The following is a 20,703-nucleotide window of genomic DNA, read 5'->3' on the forward strand; positions in this document are numbered from 1 at the left end:
GAAAGAAAATTATGCAGTCAAATATGCAGTGGATAAGCACAATGCCTTTGTAAAGTGTTTTACAACTGAAAACCTTAATGACTTAGGTCAACAACTGCAAGCCTGTTTGTTTAGTCACTTGTTATTACTGAATTTAATACAGGGACAAATATAGACAATGAGAACTTTTTTCATATTTTTTAGTTCCAGCCTGATAATTTGTCTGTTAAACGAATAACTTTTTCACAGCATTCTATGGGCAAGTAGTGCCAAAAATTAAAAATTAAATAAGAATAATACTTGATATTTTTTATAACCAGAAAATACTAGATTTAAATGATAAAAGCATTTTCACAAATATTTGCATAAGCTTTCTGTTTAATTTGGTGATAACTTTGTGGGGAAGTTGTAAGTTTACCTTCCACTTTCCATTTTAGTTTTATTAATAAATATCTTTGGTACAAAGTCCTGGCCCTGTGGCACTAACAAGTACCCAATATACAGGGTGTTTCAAGAGAAATGTCTTTTTTAAACCTAATTATGCATGACTAGGTAAAAAAACAATTACATAAAATGCTTTATATATTTAGAAAACCTTATATGGTTCATTTACGTTTTAAAATTTTTAAAAATGATTATTTTAACAAATTATGCCTTAAAACAGGTTTTTTCCAAGGCCTTATTTTTGAAGATTAATGGACCATGACAAATTTAAAGGTTGTGCAAAAATGTGTACATTTTAAAATTAAAAATGCGGGGCTTGTGTTAATAGTAGAAAAAAAAGTTGAAAAGTTTTAAGTAAGATGGAACATTTTACCACATTGGTCCTCTTCTATGTGTAGCACAGGAATGGAAAACTCAGTTTTAAGGCATTTGTTAAAATTATCATTTTTAAATTTTTTCCAAACATTTAAAACATTTTAAATAATTGTTTTTAAAAGCGAGGCTTTTCTATAATTAGGGTCGGTCCGTCCGTCCGTCCGTCTGTCCGTTTGTCCTACCGTTTCAGTGCTTCGCTTTTATGGATGTTGTCATCCTTGTTTCTTCTATGCATAACTAAGCTTTAAAAATAGACAATTCTCTTGAAACACCCTGTACTTTTTACTCTATATAATTTACCATAGGAAAGCATAGGAAATGCGATTATTTATAGCTTAGGTACTCTTTATGTGAACAAAAGGAAACAAATTGCCTTTTCATTAAAAAAAAATTACACATTTCAACTAATAACATGGCCAGACTGTTCATCTATTGTTATCCTATTGGCTGATTTAGGGAGTGTGTCTCTAGATTGTATCTATTATATCAATATACCACGACTTGATCATAGAGATGCTTTGCTTATCACATCTGGCATTGGATGTTGGCAAAGGATAATGAGGCATTCTGTTAAATAAAAAAAAGGATTTTAAAATAAAAATTACTTGGGCCATTAAAAAGCCTAGTACACAATTACAAACATTTATAAAAAAAAAGTAACAAAAAGTCAGATTTTGACAGATTTCAATTTGACATAACAATTCCAATCTGACTCAAATATGGCAGAGATAACTGGGGATTGTGAGGAAAATGGTGCTTAATACACATTTATTTCACTTCTACAAAAGTTATGAACAGATTTTATACATAAAAATTATGTATAAAAAAACTACCCCTGTATCCCTGGTATTGAAAAAATACAATTATATTAATGATAACAAAACAAATGTTAATTAAAAAAAACATGGAAGAGAATAAGCTTTTGAGTCATTATAAAGCATTCGATTAATGCCTAATCTCTTTTCTCCAATTTGTAAATATATTTCTTGTAGAACCAAAAGTATATCAACAATGTAAACCATTTTTAAATTGTTAAAGTCTCATTTTTTTAAAAATAAATGAATAAAATGTTATTGATGTTCAGAATACAAGATTTATTAAATTACATGAAATAAGATATAAAGATATCATAGGTTTTTTGGTATCAAAAAATAAAATTTTAGGTTTTCATGAATTTAAGCATATTTTTGATTTAGTAATAGATTATCAATGAATGCATTTATCATATCTAGTGAACATAACAATTTCGTTTAGTATTTGGAAAGTTTTGACCTTTTTTAATTCTTCTAGATGAAACAATAAAGATTGTTAAAATTAATTAAAGAAGGCGTATCAACTTTTTGCTTTTTATTTAAGATAGCTAGCCGGTTCTTTCAGTAAGTAGTAGATGTAAAATTTTTCATAGAATTCAGATATGCAATCGGTTTTTTTGTAGACCTCTTATTTTTTAAGTAATTTAAGTTTTAAAAAAAATAATTAAGTCGGTTTTAAGGTACTAAAACGCAACAAAATAAAAGAAGAAAATGGCCAATATGGACAAAAATAGTAAGATCTTTAATTTGACACCTTACTTTTAAAATTCTGTTAAGTAATTATTGAAAAAATCTATTTTTTTAACCTCGGTTTAATAAAAACTTTAGACCTAAATATTTTCTCAAACAGACATAAAAAACATGGGTTCATATATACCTTTAGAATCAGAAAAATATTACAAATCCATTCTAAGCGAAATTGAAAAAGTTTTAAAAAATTGTAATAAAAAAAATAAAAAAAATAAAAAGTTTATTTTAAGAATTGTAACTACTAAACTAGCCAATCACAAATCGCGAAAATTGACGAATCGCGAAGCTTAACCTATAAAGTTAACCAATAGAATTGCCAAAAAAAAAGGAGAACGTTCATACGATATATACAATAGATACTACAATAAATATAGTGATATTACAGAACATGTAAAGAATGAAAAATTATGAACAAATATGCATCAGTCTGTTTATAAACTTCAAAACAATGCAGTTAAAAATACATTATTGTTTCTTGTGTTGAAAAAATATCTGCTACATTGCATTGTCTTTTGTTTAGGTTTTGTTCAGGTTTTATTGAAGCTAACCCTTTAAAGCCGAAAATTATGATTCTTAAAATAAACTCTTATTTTTTATTTTAGTTTTATAAAAGTTTTTCAATTTTGCTTAGAATGAATTCGTATTATTTTTCTTATTCTAAAAGTATATATGAACACATACTTTTTATGCCTGTGAGAGGATATTTTTAATTTCAAAGTTTTGATTAATCCGAGGTTAACAAAATAGATTTTTTCAATAATTACTTAACAGAATTTTAAAAGTAAGGTGTCAAATTAAAGATCTTACTATTTTTGTTCATACTGGCCATTTTCTTCTTTTATTTTGTTGCGTTTTAGTACCTTAAAACCGACTTGATTATTTCTTTTTACAACTTAAATTACTTTAAAAATAAGAGGTCTACAAAAAAAACGATTGCATATCTGAATTCTATGAAAAATTTTACATCTACTACTTACTGAAAGAACCGGCTAGCTATCTTAAATAAAAAGCAAAAAAGTTGATACGCCTTCTTTGAAGATTCATATTTAAGATAACAAAGATTTAACAGTATAGGTTATAAAGGACGAATAATATTTAAATTTTAAAAACTAACAAAATATTTCACAGTATTTTTAGTAGGATGTATTAGTTTTAATCATTTCTATGATCTGCTTACTTTATTGGATAATTTTGAGCAAATCTTTTTCTGAAAAAACTATTTTCATATCTGAGTCTGGTTCAAAGGATTTATTTCCATTCCAGCTGATTACAGATCTAGGATTTTCTGTAAATCTTCTTTTCCTTCTACATGGCGGCGCTGAACTTGATCTTTCCAGTTTGAATTCTAAATCAGCTTCATTGTTGATCTCAAAATCTAAGCTAACACCATTGGTAGTTTTATACTCAAGAGGCTTTTCAAATCCAATATTGATTTTCCCAGTAACAGTGTAAACTTCTACTATAGGTGAATTTATTTCATTTTTCTTGGAGCTACACATGAAGTGAATACAATCTTGTAGAAAGATCCTATACATCTCTCTAAAATCCTAAATAATATTTAGTTTAAATAAGTTTAATTTATATTAGAAAATAGTATCATAATTATATTATATTAGTTTTTTTATGTGTAAACAAATGTCCTTACTTCCAATGAGGCCAGGTAGACAATGAAATTAATAGCATACACCCAGAAGTACCAGTTATAACCTAAATTTTATATATATAAAAAATATAAGAAAATATTTTTTCATTTATTTATAATTCTTGAATTACAATAATATTCTACAGCATGACCCTCGAAAAAGTATTTTTAAGCATCTGCAGCCTATATTTCTCAATAAAATATTAAAAGATTCATATGTACTCGTTCTCTATAATTTTCTACATCAAAGGACATCAAAATATATTTTTTACATCAATTAACAGCCGAGATTTTTAAAGCCAAAGTTTGGAAAAAGTGCTTGAGAAACTGGATATTGCTAAATATTTCTTAGTTTTTTATTAGTATATTACTTTTTATCAACCAGTTAAAAAAACAAATAAGAAAGAAGAGCAAGTTTACAATTGATACATTTTCTATTGCATTTAAAAACGTTACTTTTACATATAAAAAACTACTTTTCAAATTTTACTGAATACATTTTTCTTATAACCATTTTCCCTCAAATCTTATAATATCTCCCACTTATTAATATGACCTTAAATAAACCCCTCCCCAAATTATGCTCATTACCAGAAGGATTAGCGCAACCTTTACCAATAAATTCACGCCCACTTATCAAATTAATCTAAGACACATAAAAATCATTTAAATTATTAAATGTTTAATAAAAGTTTGTAGCTGTAACTTTTTGGTTTTTTAACATATTTTGATAAAATAAAAAGTGTTTGATTTCTGTTTATGTAAACTTTCAATTTGCTACTATTTTTTATAGGATTTCTTTCTGTAAGGGTGTTTTTGCAATTTACACTAATCTAAAAATGCCTTTTAGAGCAAGTGAAAAAAATGCTTTCAGCATGAAATAAATTTCTTGGAAACATCTTTATATAAGTTTTATAAAAAGTATTGAAATTATGAGAAAAACACGTCATTTCACTTTAAAAAAAAATTTTTCTTGAAAAGTTACTTTTTCCTCAGCCACTTTTTCAAAACTTTGGCTCAAAAAATCTCAGCTGTTAATTGATGTAAAAAAAATATTTTTATATCTACTTATGTGGAAATCTACAGAGAACAAGAACATATACATTTTTTGATAATTCATTGAGAAATATGGGCTGCAGATGCTTAAAAATACTTTTTCGAGGGTCATGCTGTATATATGAAATTTATAAAAAAAAATTACCAACAATAGTTGCCATGGCTAAACTTTCTTTAGATATATCTGTTACACTAAGCCATTCTACAGAAGAAATAATAATCAATGTTAAAAGAATGTTATAAGCATTTTGCAAAACAAGATACTTGCTATTTATTTTTAATAAATTTTAAAAGAAAATCATAATACCTAAAACTGGCAATGGGCCTAAAAAGATCAGATAAGCAAAGAAGAGCATCCATAGGGCTTTATTTACAGCACATATATCCACTAATTCATTATGCTCATCTTAGGAATTCAGATTATTATGCTAGGTTTTTGTAAGAATGCATTGATTTTATCTCTGCTTAGGATAGGTCTAGAGTGTTAGAAATTTTGCCTTGCATCCCTTTTTTTTGTATTTTTTGCTTCCTTTACCCATTTCTATAGTAATATATTTTTTCTACAATTATCAGACTAAAAAGTTCCTTAAATGTAAATGAGATTAGAATTATATGTAGAGGAGGGTGGGATGGGGGAGGGGGGTCAAGCTCACACCTATATTGACCTATATTTGAAATTCATCAATTTCTAACATAACAACTCTTTCCTTCAATTGGATGTAATCTATTAATGTCACTTTCTTCTTTCAATTTTTCTTTCAATTCTTCAATACTTCTTTTAATACTTCTATCAATTCTTTTCATTTTAATTGGAAGAACAATAAGGTAGGAAATTAGTATTGTAAATAATGGTAGAAAAAATCCAACAGTGTATACTACTGGGTAATAAGGCAGGCCAGTAGGGCAGGAATATGTGCTACACATTGCAACATTTGGGACAGGGCCAAATTTTCCCCAATGTATGCCAAACCAATCTCCTTCGAAGACAATTGGGGATATAATAAGGAAGGAAATGACCCAGGTTGAGCAACATTGTATGAATGTTCTTCTAGGATTACAATTGGTTTCAGGATCATTGAAGTTTGCTCTCATCCTACAACAAAAATCTGATTACAACAAGATTAATAATTAATCCTATAATATAGAGTTGTAAGGTTTTTTTAAGATCACAATAACTACTGAACCGATTGGGTTCTTAGTTTTAGGTAAGCTTCGAAACAAGATCCTATAAGGGTTTAGGTTATTTTATTCACAGATTTAAGTTTTAGAGTGGTTTTAGGATATTTTTATAGCCCCTTTTCTGCCACAATTAATACAAAGCTTTTAGATGATAGGGATATAGCCGCTAGTTATTTTATTTAAAAATTAGCAAATTGAAGCAAAATATTACTTACCTAACATAAGCAATTATACCAAGAGTCAAGAAATCTGCATTTGCAATCCAATTACGTATGACACTACTAAACCAGCACACTGTGTTGGAAAAGGTTATCTCTTGGTTGATGTAAATGTTGAGGAAAAATGGAATTCCCATTACAACATAAGCTAGAATAAAAAATTTAATTATAAGTTTTTTCTTTTAGTTTAAAACTTAATTTTTGTAATTTAAGTTGTTATTTTTTTATTATCAAAAACAGAAGCTTTTAATAGTGCCTATGACGTCATACTGACCTACCATTGGTCAATTAAAATGAATACTGGCCTGCCATTGGTAATTTAGTCTGTGTATTGTATCATAGGTATTGTATGACGTCGTTCATTTGGAGGCACTATAAGCTGCTCCAATATCGATATTGCAAATTTTATCAAATCTTTTTCTCCCACTGCACTGGTGCAAAAATCATCATACCAAAGGAGCTAACTGTTAAGTACACACAAACGGCCGTTCAGACTTACAGAGGTACGTAAGGTTCGAACCTAGAACCTTTTCGCTTTGATAAAGATATTTCAATTTATCTCTATAGTGTAACTATAAACTTAGATTCAGTAGTAATCATGAAAAAAATTTTGACTTTTTCTTTTTTCATCTAAAATTCGTGTCTTTGTGTCTGTCTGTACCGAAGGATCTCGCTAACCGCCGAACCGATCGGGTTCTTCTTGACAGGGTGCTTCTCATAGGTCTCGGGAAGGTTTATAATTATTTAGGGGGAGGGTACCACAACCCTCCCAAGATAAATCACAAAAAAATCGAAAAATTCTTAAACATTCGTAGACTTGAACGCAAGATAGAGAGGTATCGTAGAGACTTTAAAAAAAAACATTTAAAGTGCCACTAGAGGCCTCTGGGGCCGTAGCTGCTAGTTTATCTATATAGTGTAACTATAAACTTAGATTCAGTAGTAATAAAAATTTAATATCATACCTAAATCACAAAAGGACAGATGTAGCATGAGCAAGGTTGTTTGGTTCCATCTCAATTCAAACTTGTGTCGATATTTGAAGAAAACATAAGGAATAGCTACCAAATTCAGAACATTTCCTAGTCCACCTGAAAATATGGTGTTTTTTTTTCAAGAATGGCTTCGAAACCGATTAATATCCGGTAGAATAGAATAGTTTTTTAGCACGTGCCTTTGGCATCTCGGGGCTAAAAAAATTGGTTATCATCCTATAATTGAACATTTTTATAACCCTGGAAAGTTTATAATGAAAGGTGATAAATAACTATTATAGAATTTGAATTCTAATATCTAAACTGTACAGTGGTTTGATGTTTGTATAGGGAAAACAAATTTTTACAAGGTTAATTATGTACATAAGCAGCAAAAGCACAGCATTATTAATTCATTATTAATTATTATTTAGTGATGAAGTGTAGAACAAGAAAGAAGGAGAAAGGTAGAATAAGGGAACATGCTTTGCTAAAAAAATCCTCTTATATAAAGTAATTAGTTTTTTGTCTGAAGCTTAAAATCTCGAAAATTATGTTTCTGATATGTTGTAATTTCTAGGGGAACTTTGTAAATGTCTATGTGTGGTTTTAGGTTATTTTCCAGGCCTCCACCACCCTTCCCTAGAGTCTAGATTCGAAGCAACTAGTAATAAATATTAGATTAATGTTCTCTTTAATATGAATGTTAATTAAGTCATATTTTTGAGTATGAATAAAAATACATTACCTATTAGCATGACAAATAAGCAGTTAATAATTGCAAGATGGGAATATTTTGTCAAGAATTGTGGATAACATTGTTTCCAAACCTTAAGTTCAACCGGTCTAAAAAAGAAAATTTTATCAAGCTTGAATTAAATAAATACAGAAATATTGTGAAATACAGATAATATAGCTTTGAAAATTGACGTCATTTAATACTTATATTTGCGGGAATTTTTATTTAATGAAATCTTCCAATTTTTAACATTTACAAAACAGCCTACTTTCTTGCATCAAGATCCATTACAGATCTATATAGGAAATAAATGTCTATATATGAGCTCAAGTTTTCCAAGCGATAAATGTTTAAAACGCATAGTGCTCCAATAATTCGTAATAAACTCTCATTGACCAGATTGATAAGACCCATTATTTTACTGTATGAAGAATAAATTCATTTTTTATTTCATGTTGCTATTTGAATTATATTGATTTCTATCCATAAAACAGAAAATTTAAATTTATAATATAGTAAATAAAAGAAAACTTAGTTTTAAAATAATTTGATACTAGCGATACGTGCATAATGTGGTTAGATATTGAACTAAAATTTAAAACAGTTTAACCCTTTCAGGACGATAACTTGAAATAGAAAATATTAAGATCCTAAAATAGTTTAAAGAAAGAAATCTTCAGAGAGAAGATAATGGAAGAATTGGGTTGATAACCAAAAGAAAGTAAATAAAACATTGAATAAACCTAGTTAATAGCGAGATAATTATATCGAGCCCAACTCTAGTACAATACATATGACCAATTATAGCCAGTATACTTTTTACCAGTCAGTTGTTTTGTATGGCAATTTTTGTTCATTTTTTATAGGCACTATAAGCTGCTTCAATACAGATTTTAAATGTAGGGGTATAAAGTGCGTCCTTTTAAAATTTAAATAGTTCAGCTTTTAAAAAGTCTTTGATCCAAATTAGGTGCAAATTATATGACATTAATTACAATATGGATGGAAATAAACACATAAACTCTAATTATAGAATAGTTGCGCTACAAAAATATTTTACTTAGAATAATTATTTGTATGACACATGGGTCTGCTACAGCTTTCATCAAGATCTGGTAAAATATAAATCTTGTTTAATATTTTAATATTATCTTTAATTATATAAGAAAAGTGAGGGGGGGGGGGGTAATGCAACCATCTCGTAATCAGTACACAAATGGCACTGAGGGAATCTGAATTACATTATGAAACTTGACAGGAGTTATCCTTGGTCTATTTTCCTAATTTTTTGTTCAATTTTGGGAAAATAGACCCACCGAGGATTACTCATGCCAAGTTTCTTAAAGATATTCGGATTAAAGTGCACTGATAACGAGATGGTTGCATTAAACCATCTCACCCCCCCCCCCCCTTTTATTTACTTGTTTTTAAGAGGATCACCTTAAATAAACTAGATTATTTTTCATGGACGAAGCCCAATCTGTCCCACTTTTGGGCAAGACGATTCCTATATGACGTCATATAAAGGGAAAAGAAAAAGGGAAGGGTGGTAAGAAAATCTCTTTAAAAGAGATGGGAGAAAAGGAAATCGTCTTGCTCAAAAGTGGGACAGATTGGGCTTCGTCGTTTCGATGAAAACTGAAGCCTTTTTTAAATGACAAAAAATGTCTGTCCTTTCATTCACAAACATGCAAACAAATAGAACGTCTAGAAATCATTTTCTGAAACTTAAAAGCTAAATAAAATGAAAATCCAAAGTAAATAGACATTTATACGCTAAACTTAATTTATACAGCCAAATATACATCCTACTACTTTAGCAAAAAGATTTTCAAAGAAAACATTAAAACCAAAAAATGAATGAAGTAGGTAAAAGTTATACGGTTTATTTTAGTAAGATAAAAGGTAAATAAGATTTAAATCCTGTATATTGTTCTTCACTTTTGACTGTGACTAGCAATAAACCTATTACAACAAAAATTGTTATGGTCTGACTTTGACCTAAAAGAAAAATAATATAGTATTATAAGAATTTTGGATGGATAGGTTTTACTTTAGCAAAATGAAAATAATATTAACCCTTACAGATCGGGGGGGGGGGGCTCCAAGAGCCCCCCCCCCCTCTAGTTTTTTCAATCTCATTTTTTTTGTAGGTAAGATGGAGAGCTGTGACTTCATGACTTTTTAAGTTTAGTAATTATACGTCGGCAAGAGTTGATTTTATTAGGATATCTGGTCTGTGTCGGTCGTGGTGTCCGGTCAAAGTCGGTTGGGTAGCACCAAAATTAGAAAAAATTCTAAATAAATCTTAATTTCTACATTATGACTTTTGTGTATAAGGTAGAAACCTAAAATTTTTTTTTGGTGAATACTTAGACATCAATGACCTTCTCTGAAAAGTGGTGTTATGACCGTTTGACCGCTCCCTGACCGACTTTATGACCTGTTTTTGTCCGGCTTTTACTACAGACATATATCATGAATATCGTGGCTTCTATTACAGCTAGAGACCTATATTTTTTTTTGGTAAATTCTTGAGCAACAATAAACAGACAAAAATATTAATTGACGCCACCAACCGCCGTTTTACCGCCGTAACCGCCGAAAATGGCGGTTTCCGTTATTTGCCGTTTTTTTGGCGATGATCAGAAAAAGTAATTTTTTTTGTTATGAAAATAAAAGTTCGTCCTAAAATTTGGTCATCCTAGCTGCAAAATTGGCCGCTCTACAGCTGTTTTAAAATTTAGCGGCTGGCCGCTAAAAAGCGGCTAAGGAGCGGTCTGACCGCTATAACTAGAAAAAGTAATTTTCTCTAAAAGTACACATGAACCACCAGAAAAAAATTTTACGTCTTTATCTATAACAGGAGCCGAGATAGAGGGGGGGGGGCTCTTAGAGCCTCCCCCCCCCCCGATCTATTAAGGTGGGAATTGGGGCCCGATCTGTAAGGGTTAAAATCACAAGCATTTCTATAATTAGCTCTTTTCGTTCATTTAGACGTGTTAGAATTGTCCTAACAATATCAAACTTTGCAAAATAATTCTTATAACAAATATTTAGGAAGCATAGCAAATCTATAATCGGTACCATTTATAACATGTTGATTTCTAACCTTTTTGACAACAATCTTTTTGTGATATAATTATCCTATATATCCGATTTTTTAAAATACTAATTCGCTTTTATGGTTGTTGTCATCCTTGTTTCTATAAAACATTAGAGCCTTTTTAAAACTTTGCCTAAAAGTATGTCGATATTAGTATGAAAAAAATAATTGGCACCTTTGTTGTTCACCTTTGTCATTTTTAGTCTTATAGATAACTTTTAAAAAACAAAACGTAAACTTTTTTTAGCTCATCACTATTCCAAACTAATTAAGAGTGTCTACGCGCATTTTTAGCACGTTGTTGTTGCTCGTGTAATTCACTGGGTTGGAAGATTTTTTGTGTACTCCCCCACACTTTCTTACCGCACAGACTGGGAGAAACTGAGTGGTTTTCTCTCTATCTATCTACCTGCTAATTTACCTCTTGGTAAGGTCGAACACTACACTCCTTAAACTGTTAAAGATTTTAAATTTTATGCTCTATTTGTAACGAGTGGCTACGTCTATAAGCCTCTAGGGGCAATTAAGGTGGGGGGAAGGAGATGTCGAACCCCCTACAATTTCAATTTTAATTTTTTTTAAAAAGAAAATCAAAAATGGGGGAGTGGGTATTTCTTTATACTTCTCCCTCACAAAAAACTTGTAGTTATAAGCCTTCCCTAAATCTATAAAAACTATAAGGAGAACTATATCGGTTCAGTGGTTAGCGTGATCCTTTGGTAAGAACAGACAAGCATCCTGTTAATTTTCATATAGACCAGAAAGAAAAAAAAAATATATCTTTTATTTTTGAAGCGAATGGTGGAAATTTAGGGTATTCCCCTTTTGAAAAAAAAACTCTCCCAGCAACGCCTTCTGTTCAAAAAACTACGTATATGCGCACGCTTAGTTAAACAATTCTTTACTTTTCATTTTATTGATTAAATATTATTGTTACTGTCCTTATATAAAAGTAACAGGATCTGTGTTTGTATGTCTGTCGGTCTCGAAGAATCTTGCCAACCACTGAACTGATATGGTTCTCCTTTACAATGTAGCTTCTTATTAGTCTTATAGGAAAGGGTAATGCCAACATCTCAAAAAATGCCCCTCCCCCCACAAAAAAAATTGGTCAAACACCCAATCCCCCTTATATCAAGTCTCTAGAGGCTTCTAGGGGCGTAGCCGCTAGTAATAATTAAATAACAGAAGAAATCTAACTTATCTAAAAATGATATAGTAAGGTAGGGAACGTTTTCAGAAAATCCATTTAAAATTATTTAATTATTCGAGTTCAGAACATCCTGTTTGTAATTTCCCAAATAAAATTAAATAAATTGTTTTTTCATATGTATTAAAATTAATAATTTTACAGTTTTACAGCTGAGCATGATAATTATAATAGCGTAATTTAAAAAAGAAATAAAAAATACTTTACCAAATGCAACATTATTTAAATTAATCATTATTAAATAATTGGATCAAGTGCAGTTCTCAAAAAATCTAACTTTCAAGCTGCCAAACGGCTGAACTTACATGCCATGCCGCACACCGTTTTAAGAGGCATAAGAAGGTATATAAATAATCTTGAATAGCCAAGATCCAATAATGCACAGTGAAAGCTTTACTAAAGAAAAACGAAAAAGATAAGTCTTTTTTCGCGCATTAATGTGCACTGCGAGACAACTGTGCATTATAGTAGGCCTTTATTTGTCGGTTAAAATTTTGTTCGTTTGGCCGATAGGAGCCTTTAAAGTTGATAGATGATTTGAGATAATCGTTAGCTGGATCTTTAAATCGTTTAGTGGTGCGCTAAATCGGGGTGATCCAGTTTACCCCGGTTTGGCGCGGCAATGTCACTCGTTTAGTGCCATTGCCGTGCCAGTACCGCGCCACTGGGCGCGCTGGTTCGCCAGTTCCATTTTGATTTAAAGATTGAAATCTAATAATATCTAGGTGCGCCGAACTGGATCGCTCAATTTACCGCACCACTAAACAATTTAAAGATCCAGCTCAGGAAGAATTCACCGTTAACTGTACTATATCTATTATTTTAAATCAAATAGATTGTTTGGTCAATGTACTTTATAAAATGCAAAAAGAGAAATCTAATTGAATAAAAAATAGTTTAGTATATAATAGATATGGAAAGAGTTTAATATGATAGAATGTGTCTTTATTGCAATGTAATAACAGTGCTTCGAGAATAGTCTTCTAGGGAATATTTGTTTTGTTTTGAAGCTTTTTATAAACTTTAAAAAAAGCCGTCATTCTGGCCTGCCATATTGGTCAAATAAAATGTATACTGGCGTTGGTAATTTAGTCCGTGTATTGGCCTTTCATTGGTCATTTGTATTGTATGACGTATTTTTTTATTTGCACTATAAAGAGCCTCTTTTTTTCATATTTTGTTGAAATATCCTTATAGTAAAGAAACAGGATGTCTTTCTGTCTATACCGTAGGATCTTGCTAACCGCCTAACTGATATGGTTCTCCTTTATACCTGTAGTATAGCTTCTCAGTAATCCTGGAATGGTTTAAAGCTATTTCATGGAAGAGTACCAACACCCTCTCAAGAGAAATAGCATTTAACCTAAATATTTTGTTTATATCTATAATACAAAGTAGCTTGATGTCTGTCCGTCCGTCCGTCCGTCTGTCCGTCTGAAGCTTAAGATCTCGGTAACCACTGAACCGATTGGATTCTACTCTTCAGGGTATATCCCTATCGGTCCTGTGGTGGTTTTAAGCTATTTTCTTGGGGGGTGGGACACCCCCAACCCCCCCAAAAATAAAAATTTACCTCCCCCAAAAAATTTTTTTCTTGAGAACACATTAGACTATGAGCAGTAGTAATTTTCTTGAGAACACATTAGACTATTTTTTTTACGAATTTTGCGAATTCGTTATTTAAACGAGAAAATGTTTTCCTGCTGGGTAGGTGCGAAAATTTGCAATCCGTTCTGCTGGGTAAGTAATTGTAGAAGATGTAATTATACCTCTTGGGGCAAAGCCCCTAGAGGCTAGGGGCGAAGCCGCTAGTCCTTATATAAAGTAGAATGGATTTTTTGTAGTAGAGTATTGTTGTTTTTAGACAGCTTTCCGCGAATAATAAAATGGAAAATTATAAGATTAAAACCAGACGTGGATTCTTTTTTTTAAAATAGGGTCACTGCTCGCTGATGAGGCAAAATTATTTTTGTTAAAAATCCTCCATAATCGCGAAAAATCTACAAAAATTAAATAAAATCATAAAAGGCTTATTAATATAAGATTTTGTTCATTTTTTGTCGGTTTTTAATGTGATTTCGGAGGATTTTTCACCAAAAGCAGCGACCCTATTTTTTTAAGAATCCACCTCAGTTATTAATTTTAGGATTTTTAAAAATATTCTTGGAAAATTGTCTCTAATACGATGCTATACATGATTTTTCAGTTTGGCTGAGAACCGGTTATATATTAATCGGTTTTGAAGCCATACTGGAAAAGTATTATAAAATAAATATCTGGTAGTAGCCTACCCAGTTTATATACTAAAAGCTGATGTAATATTGTAATGTAATGGAAATAAAGTTAAGTTTATCTGTATATAGTGTACTAGCGGCTTCGCCCCTAGCCTCTAGGGGCTTTGCCCCAAGAGGTTTGATCAACCTAATTTTTCGTATTTTAGATTTAAAAAGAAAAAGTAAAAATTTTTTTTTTGGGGGGTGTATTTTTCATTTTTTGGGGGGGTTGGGGGTGTCCCACCCCCCAAGAAAATAGCTTAAAACCATCACAGGACCAGTAGGTATATTCCTTGAAGAGTAGAGCCCAATCGGTTCAGTGGTTACTGAGATCCTAAGCTTCAGACGGACAGACAGACGGACAGACAGACAGACGGACAGACAGACGGACAGACATCGTTCTACTTTGTATTATAGATAGTAGGATATAAGAGTCAGATTATGGCTGGATTTCAGAGACTATTCCCAGCTTTAGTGAAATAGCCCCTATAGCCTAGATCAGGGTGAACAATAAATTTTAAAGTTAAAATGAAATTAAATACATTCTAACAAATGGCAATAATTTTCTTTTCAGTTAAGCTTCAAAACCGATTATTCTATACCGATTATCTATTACCAGTTCTGAACCATACTGAAAAATCATGCATTATATAATTTTATACAAAAATTCCTACGTTTAAAAAAAAAAAAAAAAATAATACCAGTTTTGTTAGCCTAACTTTCATCTACTTTGTATAACAGCTTTTTACAAAAAATATCTTTCCTGGCTTGGTTCCTCTTATTTTTAAATAATGTCTTGTTTTCTGTATAACACTTTACCCTTCTTCATTAGAAATGTTTTAAGCTTTTAATTTCTGTGCTACTTTTGAACATTGAATATAAAAATAGGGACTAAATAAAATGTGATATATCAAAGTATATCACATGGTATATTTTCAGATGTGTATCATCTCTATAATTATATGCTTCCCTCACCAACTTACTAATTAACTGACACACTAAGAAGTGTTGTATACCGCTAATAGAGTGCAATACTATTGGAGTGCCTTTAGACTGAATAAATTTTCTAAATTGTATTTTTTATTAGACTAGGGGTTATTCCCCTAGCTTCTAGGGTCTCTGTATTCGAAGAGGTAGAGAAAATAGATTAAACCATCCAGATGGGCTCAAGACTTAAAACTGAAAATAACCTAAAGCTATGTGAAGCTTACCTACAAAAAAGAACTCGATTTAGTAATTATTGAGATCCTAAGCTTCAGACAAGAAAACCTTACTACTTTATATAATAGGATTGGGCAATAAAACATTTTTGTTTTCTTTAAATTTCCTAGAAGGGTGATTACAACGAAAATTCAACCATTATATCTCTGTCTCTCTTTATAAATATGATACATATTATTCACAAGAAAAACATATATAATACAATCTACTCATCTATGACCGTTTTCTGTCTTGTTTTCGTAAATTTATGATATAGGTACATTTTTATCCAATTCAGCAATATTATAAAACTTTTTAATTCATGCAAATATTTGTGGAGTGCCAACACTTCCGTATATTGTTATATCTGCAAAGTGATTTAGATTCACAAAATTATAGTTTTTTTAAGTATGGTCTGTTTATATGTCCGACCGTTTAGAAAACGTGGCAACTCCATAAACTTGACCTGAAAGCCTGTAGGGCCATTTAAAAATGTTAAATAATTACCCTAATTATCTTAATTTTTGGACTAATCATTCCTAGGATAACAATTTATATTCTGCTTAATTAGGTCTGACACGAGTTAATATTCTTCTGTCCTACTATCTGATTTTAGAGCTTTTATGGTTGTTATCATACTTGCTGCTGTGATAATAATTTGCGGTTCTGGTGATTTGATAGAACAGAGATATTTGCAAATACAGAGCAAGAAAAAGTGACAGCAAACATGTTTAGTTTTAAAGTTAATAATTTTCTACATATTCACTATTCAGGGTCGTTCCGTCAGTCTTCAATTCTAATCATTTATTTAGTTTTATCGCATTACGATTCCAGGAATAATTAAGTATAATAGCGAATAAGTAGCAACTTTATAAAACGTCTGCACGTACATTTGTAACATATGTATTTTTGCCTTTTAATGGTGTTAAATTATTGTCAAATGAATTTAAGATAGTGAATTTAGGATTTGTAGTCTAGAATAATGTTTTTATGGTCGACTATCTATTTTGTTGAGTTTCTCTTTTATGGAGATTATCATCCTTGTTTTATGTGTATTTAGATATTTATCAGAGGTTGGTAGAAACATATCTAGATATCATAAGGTAAATATATCCATTTCTGAAATTTGAATGAATAATTTTTTTATGTTTTTACTATTTTAAAAGCAAAGCACTTTTCCGCCTAGTTATTCTAAAGTATTTTTTGAAGAAAATAAGGATTCTTTGCTTCTAAGTCAGCTAAATCTTCTCTTGTAAAAATTAAGTAGCATATCTCTTATATAGCTGCCATAAAAATTCTGTTTTACTCACACTGCTGCCTCCATAACATAGTGGACAAAGCTAATTGCAGAATAGATGCTAATTGATTATCAAATTATAGCTGTAAATTAATTTTTGAGGAAAAGTCGTCAGTTTCTTTTATTTGGCATTTGGACAATAAACGATAATTTTTGAAGAAAAAAAACGTATTTTTATGCTTATTTTTGGTTAGGTTAGGTTAAGAAGAGGCAGGGTTAGAGCGAACAGTATTTGATAAAAAGTATATTTTTAAAAGTTTTAGATGCACCCTGTATTTATTTTACTTTACGGTTCTTACTGCCAGTTTTTATAGGCAAGCTGGGATGATTTGTTTGCTTAATACAATTTCACTTTAGATTTCCTTTTCTCTGATACTTCCTTATTTTATACTTTTCCTTAAAATAAAACAAAATTAAGCAGCTTATGGCGAACATAAGAAAAGTGACGTCATACAATACAAATGACTATTGATAGGCCAGTATACATTCATGATATGCTTCATACGTAAGTAAAAAACTAAACTATTACCAAATGTTCTGATGAAATTAAATTGTATTTTACTACTTTTTAAACATTAAAAAAATTCCTTAATTCATGAAAACTGTTTTTTTTAAATGGCTTAAAATTCATATTTATTAATTATGTTTATATTTAATTTTTATAATTATTCAAAGAATTTTAATTTTAATTAAAGTATGTAATATTTTGATAATATTTACATCAATTATACATTATATCTGAACTGTAAATATATTTTCATATAAAGTTTTAGAATTTTCCCCTAAGAAATATGTAAATCTATTTATCTTTCTATCCTAAATAATAAAAGTGTGAGTATGTACTAATGATAAGCAGTAAAAAATACAGAAATATTATACATTCTATACAAATATATATTTCTTTTTTTACTGCACTTGTCACTTGGTAACGTCTCTTATTTACCCAAAACGGATGACAAAAAGACTATTTTTGGAGAAAAAAAATTGGGCAAGGAAAAGGGGGAATTACAGGTTTTTGGGGGGTTCTTACAAAGCTACTCTGTTACTTAAGTAGTCTTTCTGTCTTTAAATCAAAGAAGAGAGAGGACAAGAGCTATATCTAACTTTTTTCTAGACCCTGTCCTAATTTTCTATTACGCCTTTGAAAGCAGATAGCATTTAGAAGGGTGAAATCAGAAACAGAAGCAGAAACATAATCTATGATTACAGTTTTGTCCCTATAAAAAGTTAATGTATGATTCCATTTTCCCCTATCTTGGTAATGATATCATCATGGCCGATTTTTTTTTTATAAGCCAAAACCGTTTTCATAGATTATATTTCTGCTTTTATAAAAAAAAATAGTTTCAACCTCCTAACACTGCATGATAGACTCGAAATAAAGTATTACCAAACTTTACCAATAAACTGTAAACAAATATGATAAATATACAAGCAAAATAACAAGTTAATGTTGAATTTCAATTCCTTCTCGTCCCTTCTTAAGCATAAAATGAATTTGAAAATTTTGAAAATAGATTTTAATTTCCTTATAAAGATGTTGTTTTTATATGTCGTCTTTGTGACAGGTAAATATTTTATAAATGTATTTCTTAAATTATATATAAAAGAAAATATTATACAATAATATCAAATTAAATTAAAAGTATTTCAACTTGTTTTATTTTTTTTGGTACTAAACTCATCCCTGACTTGAATGAGAGAAAAAATTTGTTTTGAATCAGATTGCAGAAAGAACATAATAATAAAATACACAATAGTCTCTTTGTGAGTTTAAACTTATAACATTATTTTTTGTTAATGAATTAATGAAAATTATTTTGTTTAAAATTTGACTAAATGACATCTCGTATAATATACTTTATATTCCATCTTAAAAATAAATCTGTAAGATGTATATATATGTAAACCACCAATTTATGACTATTGATTTTTGATCAGCTGTAGGTTTCAATACTAGATGTTTTTTTTAAGTAGCGCAGCTACTCCAAATCTAGAGAATAAATCTAATTTTGCTTAGAATTTACTTTTAGGTGTTTTAAACATTGTAAATTAAAGATTTTATTTTAATAATTAATATTTTACAACAATATCTTTTAAAAACTGTGAGGAAGTTTGATAAAATTACGTTTATTTTGCAAGCTTGTTTGAAAATATTTCATTATTTTTATAATTCTGACAAAATAGATTTTCTGTTTAAATAAATAACATAGCCACAAAAAGGTTTAAGTAGTTATTGAAATATTCTATTACTATTCTTGCTAATTAAATATTCGTTAACTATGTTTAATTTGCATTTTTTAAATAGACAAGAAAAATATCCTTCTTAAATGCTAATTTTATGAAGTTATCTTAAACCTTTTCCAAAAGTTTGTTTTATAAAACTTTTTTATTTTTCATTGATTTTATTGATTATATAGGTTAAAAATATCAAAAGTATTTTTCAAAGGCTATAGATAAATTTTGATTAATTTCGATTTTTGATTTTTTAAATTTTTTTTAAAATCTGCAAGAATATGCATGTCTATTCAAAGAATAGATTATATAAAAAACAAAATTAAACATATTCAGGCTATCAAAAAGAAAAAAATATTTTTTTTTTACCATTAAATCGCAAATATTTAAAATCATTAGATTTTAAGCTTATTTTGCATGGAAACACATTTTTTCGGTTATTTTTTCTCAACAATGGATCCTAAATGATTATTACTGAAAACTTTTATGAAAATGTTATTATCCAAAACTTCAAATAAAGGAAATAATTGCCGTTTGCAAAAATGTGTGCAAAAAGTTGCCAATATCTCGTTAGAAGGGACTTAATGGATTTGAATTCTTACTGCTTATGAGTTAGTGGACTATAAACTATTTGAAAAGTGTCACTTTAAGGTGAAATTTTGAGGGTCAACTTTTTTTCTTTTAAAATTTGCAGTGCTAACTTAATAGCAGGTAAGATAAAATTTCATGTTTCTAGAATCATAACATTTTCAAGGTCCATATCATAAAAATGTGAACTAAAATGTTATGAAAATAACTTATTGATCTTATAAAACTGACAAAAATCGCCACTTTACCCTTCATTGAAAAAATAACCAAAAACAGTAAAAATAACCTACAAAAGTTTCTAATTTTAATAAATTTTCATAATTTTTAAGCTTCGCTTTTTCATCATATTGTCACCCTTGATTGTTTAATTTATCTTCTCTGTCCTTTAAAAACTATCTTACATAACAAATGATTAATTAGTTTGTCTTCTTTGTCCTTCACAAAATTAAAACTTTAATTATAAAGTAAAGAACACAAAATTGGATGCTTAATTCTAGTACTTTTTAAAATATACCTTAATAGTTATTTCTCGCATCGTATTATAAACGGCTTTCCGCGGATATAGAATGTACAATTATGAGATTAAAACTAGTTTTTTTAGCCCCGAGGTGACGAAGTCACCGGCT

The 20,703-nt window shown here is 29.6% G+C and overlaps 2 protein-coding genes across 2 annotated transcripts; both read right to left on the bottom strand.

The window, feature by feature from the left end:
* Window positions 1-3,331: 3,331 nt before the first annotated feature.
* Window positions 3,332-5,623, bottom strand: LOC145331816 (uncharacterized). Its single transcript, XM_080176665.1, has 4 exons — window positions 5,366-5,623; window positions 5,204-5,260; window positions 4,006-4,067; window positions 3,332-3,907 (listed from the first exon to the last, which is right to left on the bottom strand). Exons 1-4 carry the CDS (start codon window positions 5,412-5,414, stop codon window positions 3,539-3,541), a joined length of 537 nt encoding a protein of 178 aa, XP_080032791.1. The 5' UTR covers window positions 5,415-5,623; the 3' UTR covers window positions 3,332-3,538.
* A 93-nt stretch (window positions 5,624-5,716) lies between these two features.
* Window positions 5,717-11,616, bottom strand: LOC145331817 (uncharacterized). Its single transcript, XM_080176666.1, has 7 exons — window positions 11,450-11,616; window positions 10,092-10,169; window positions 9,229-9,280; window positions 8,178-8,275; window positions 7,421-7,546; window positions 6,453-6,603; window positions 5,717-6,151 (listed from the first exon to the last, which is right to left on the bottom strand). The coding sequence occupies exons 1-7, from the start codon at window positions 11,469-11,471 to the stop codon at window positions 5,740-5,742; spliced, it is 939 nt and encodes a 312-aa protein (XP_080032792.1). The 5' UTR covers window positions 11,472-11,616; the 3' UTR covers window positions 5,717-5,739.
* Between the last annotated feature and the right edge of the window lie 9,087 nt (window positions 11,617-20,703).

Source organism: Acartia tonsa, chromosome 11 (assembly GCF_053477335.1).
Source record: "Acartia tonsa isolate MP-2025a chromosome 11, ASM5347733v1, whole genome shotgun sequence".
Taxonomy (NCBI): domain Eukaryota; kingdom Metazoa; phylum Arthropoda; class Copepoda; order Calanoida; family Acartiidae; genus Acartia; species Acartia tonsa.

Coding starts and splice junctions, on each gene's coding strand:
- LOC145331816 (XM_080176665.1), bottom strand. CDS start 5,414: ATGCTCTTCTTTGCTTATCTGATCTTTTTAGGCCCATTGCCAGTTTTA. Junction 5,261..5,365: donor AGGCCCATTGCCAGTTTTAG/GTATTATGATTT, acceptor TTTCTTCTGTAG/AATGGCTTAGTGTAACAGAT. Junction 3,908..4,005: donor TCTACCTGGCCTCATTGGAA/GTAAGGACATTT, acceptor AATATTATTTAG/GATTTTAGAGAGATGTATAG.
- LOC145331817 (XM_080176666.1), bottom strand. CDS start 11,471: ATGACAAAGGTGAACAACAAAG. Junction 10,170..11,449: donor GACAAAGGTGAACAACAAAG/GTGCCAATTATT, acceptor TTTTTCTTTTAG/GTCAAAGTCAGACCATAACA. Junction 9,281..10,091: donor AAGTGAAGAACAATATACAG/GATTTAAATCTT, acceptor ATATTTTACCAG/ATCTTGATGAAAGCTGTAGC.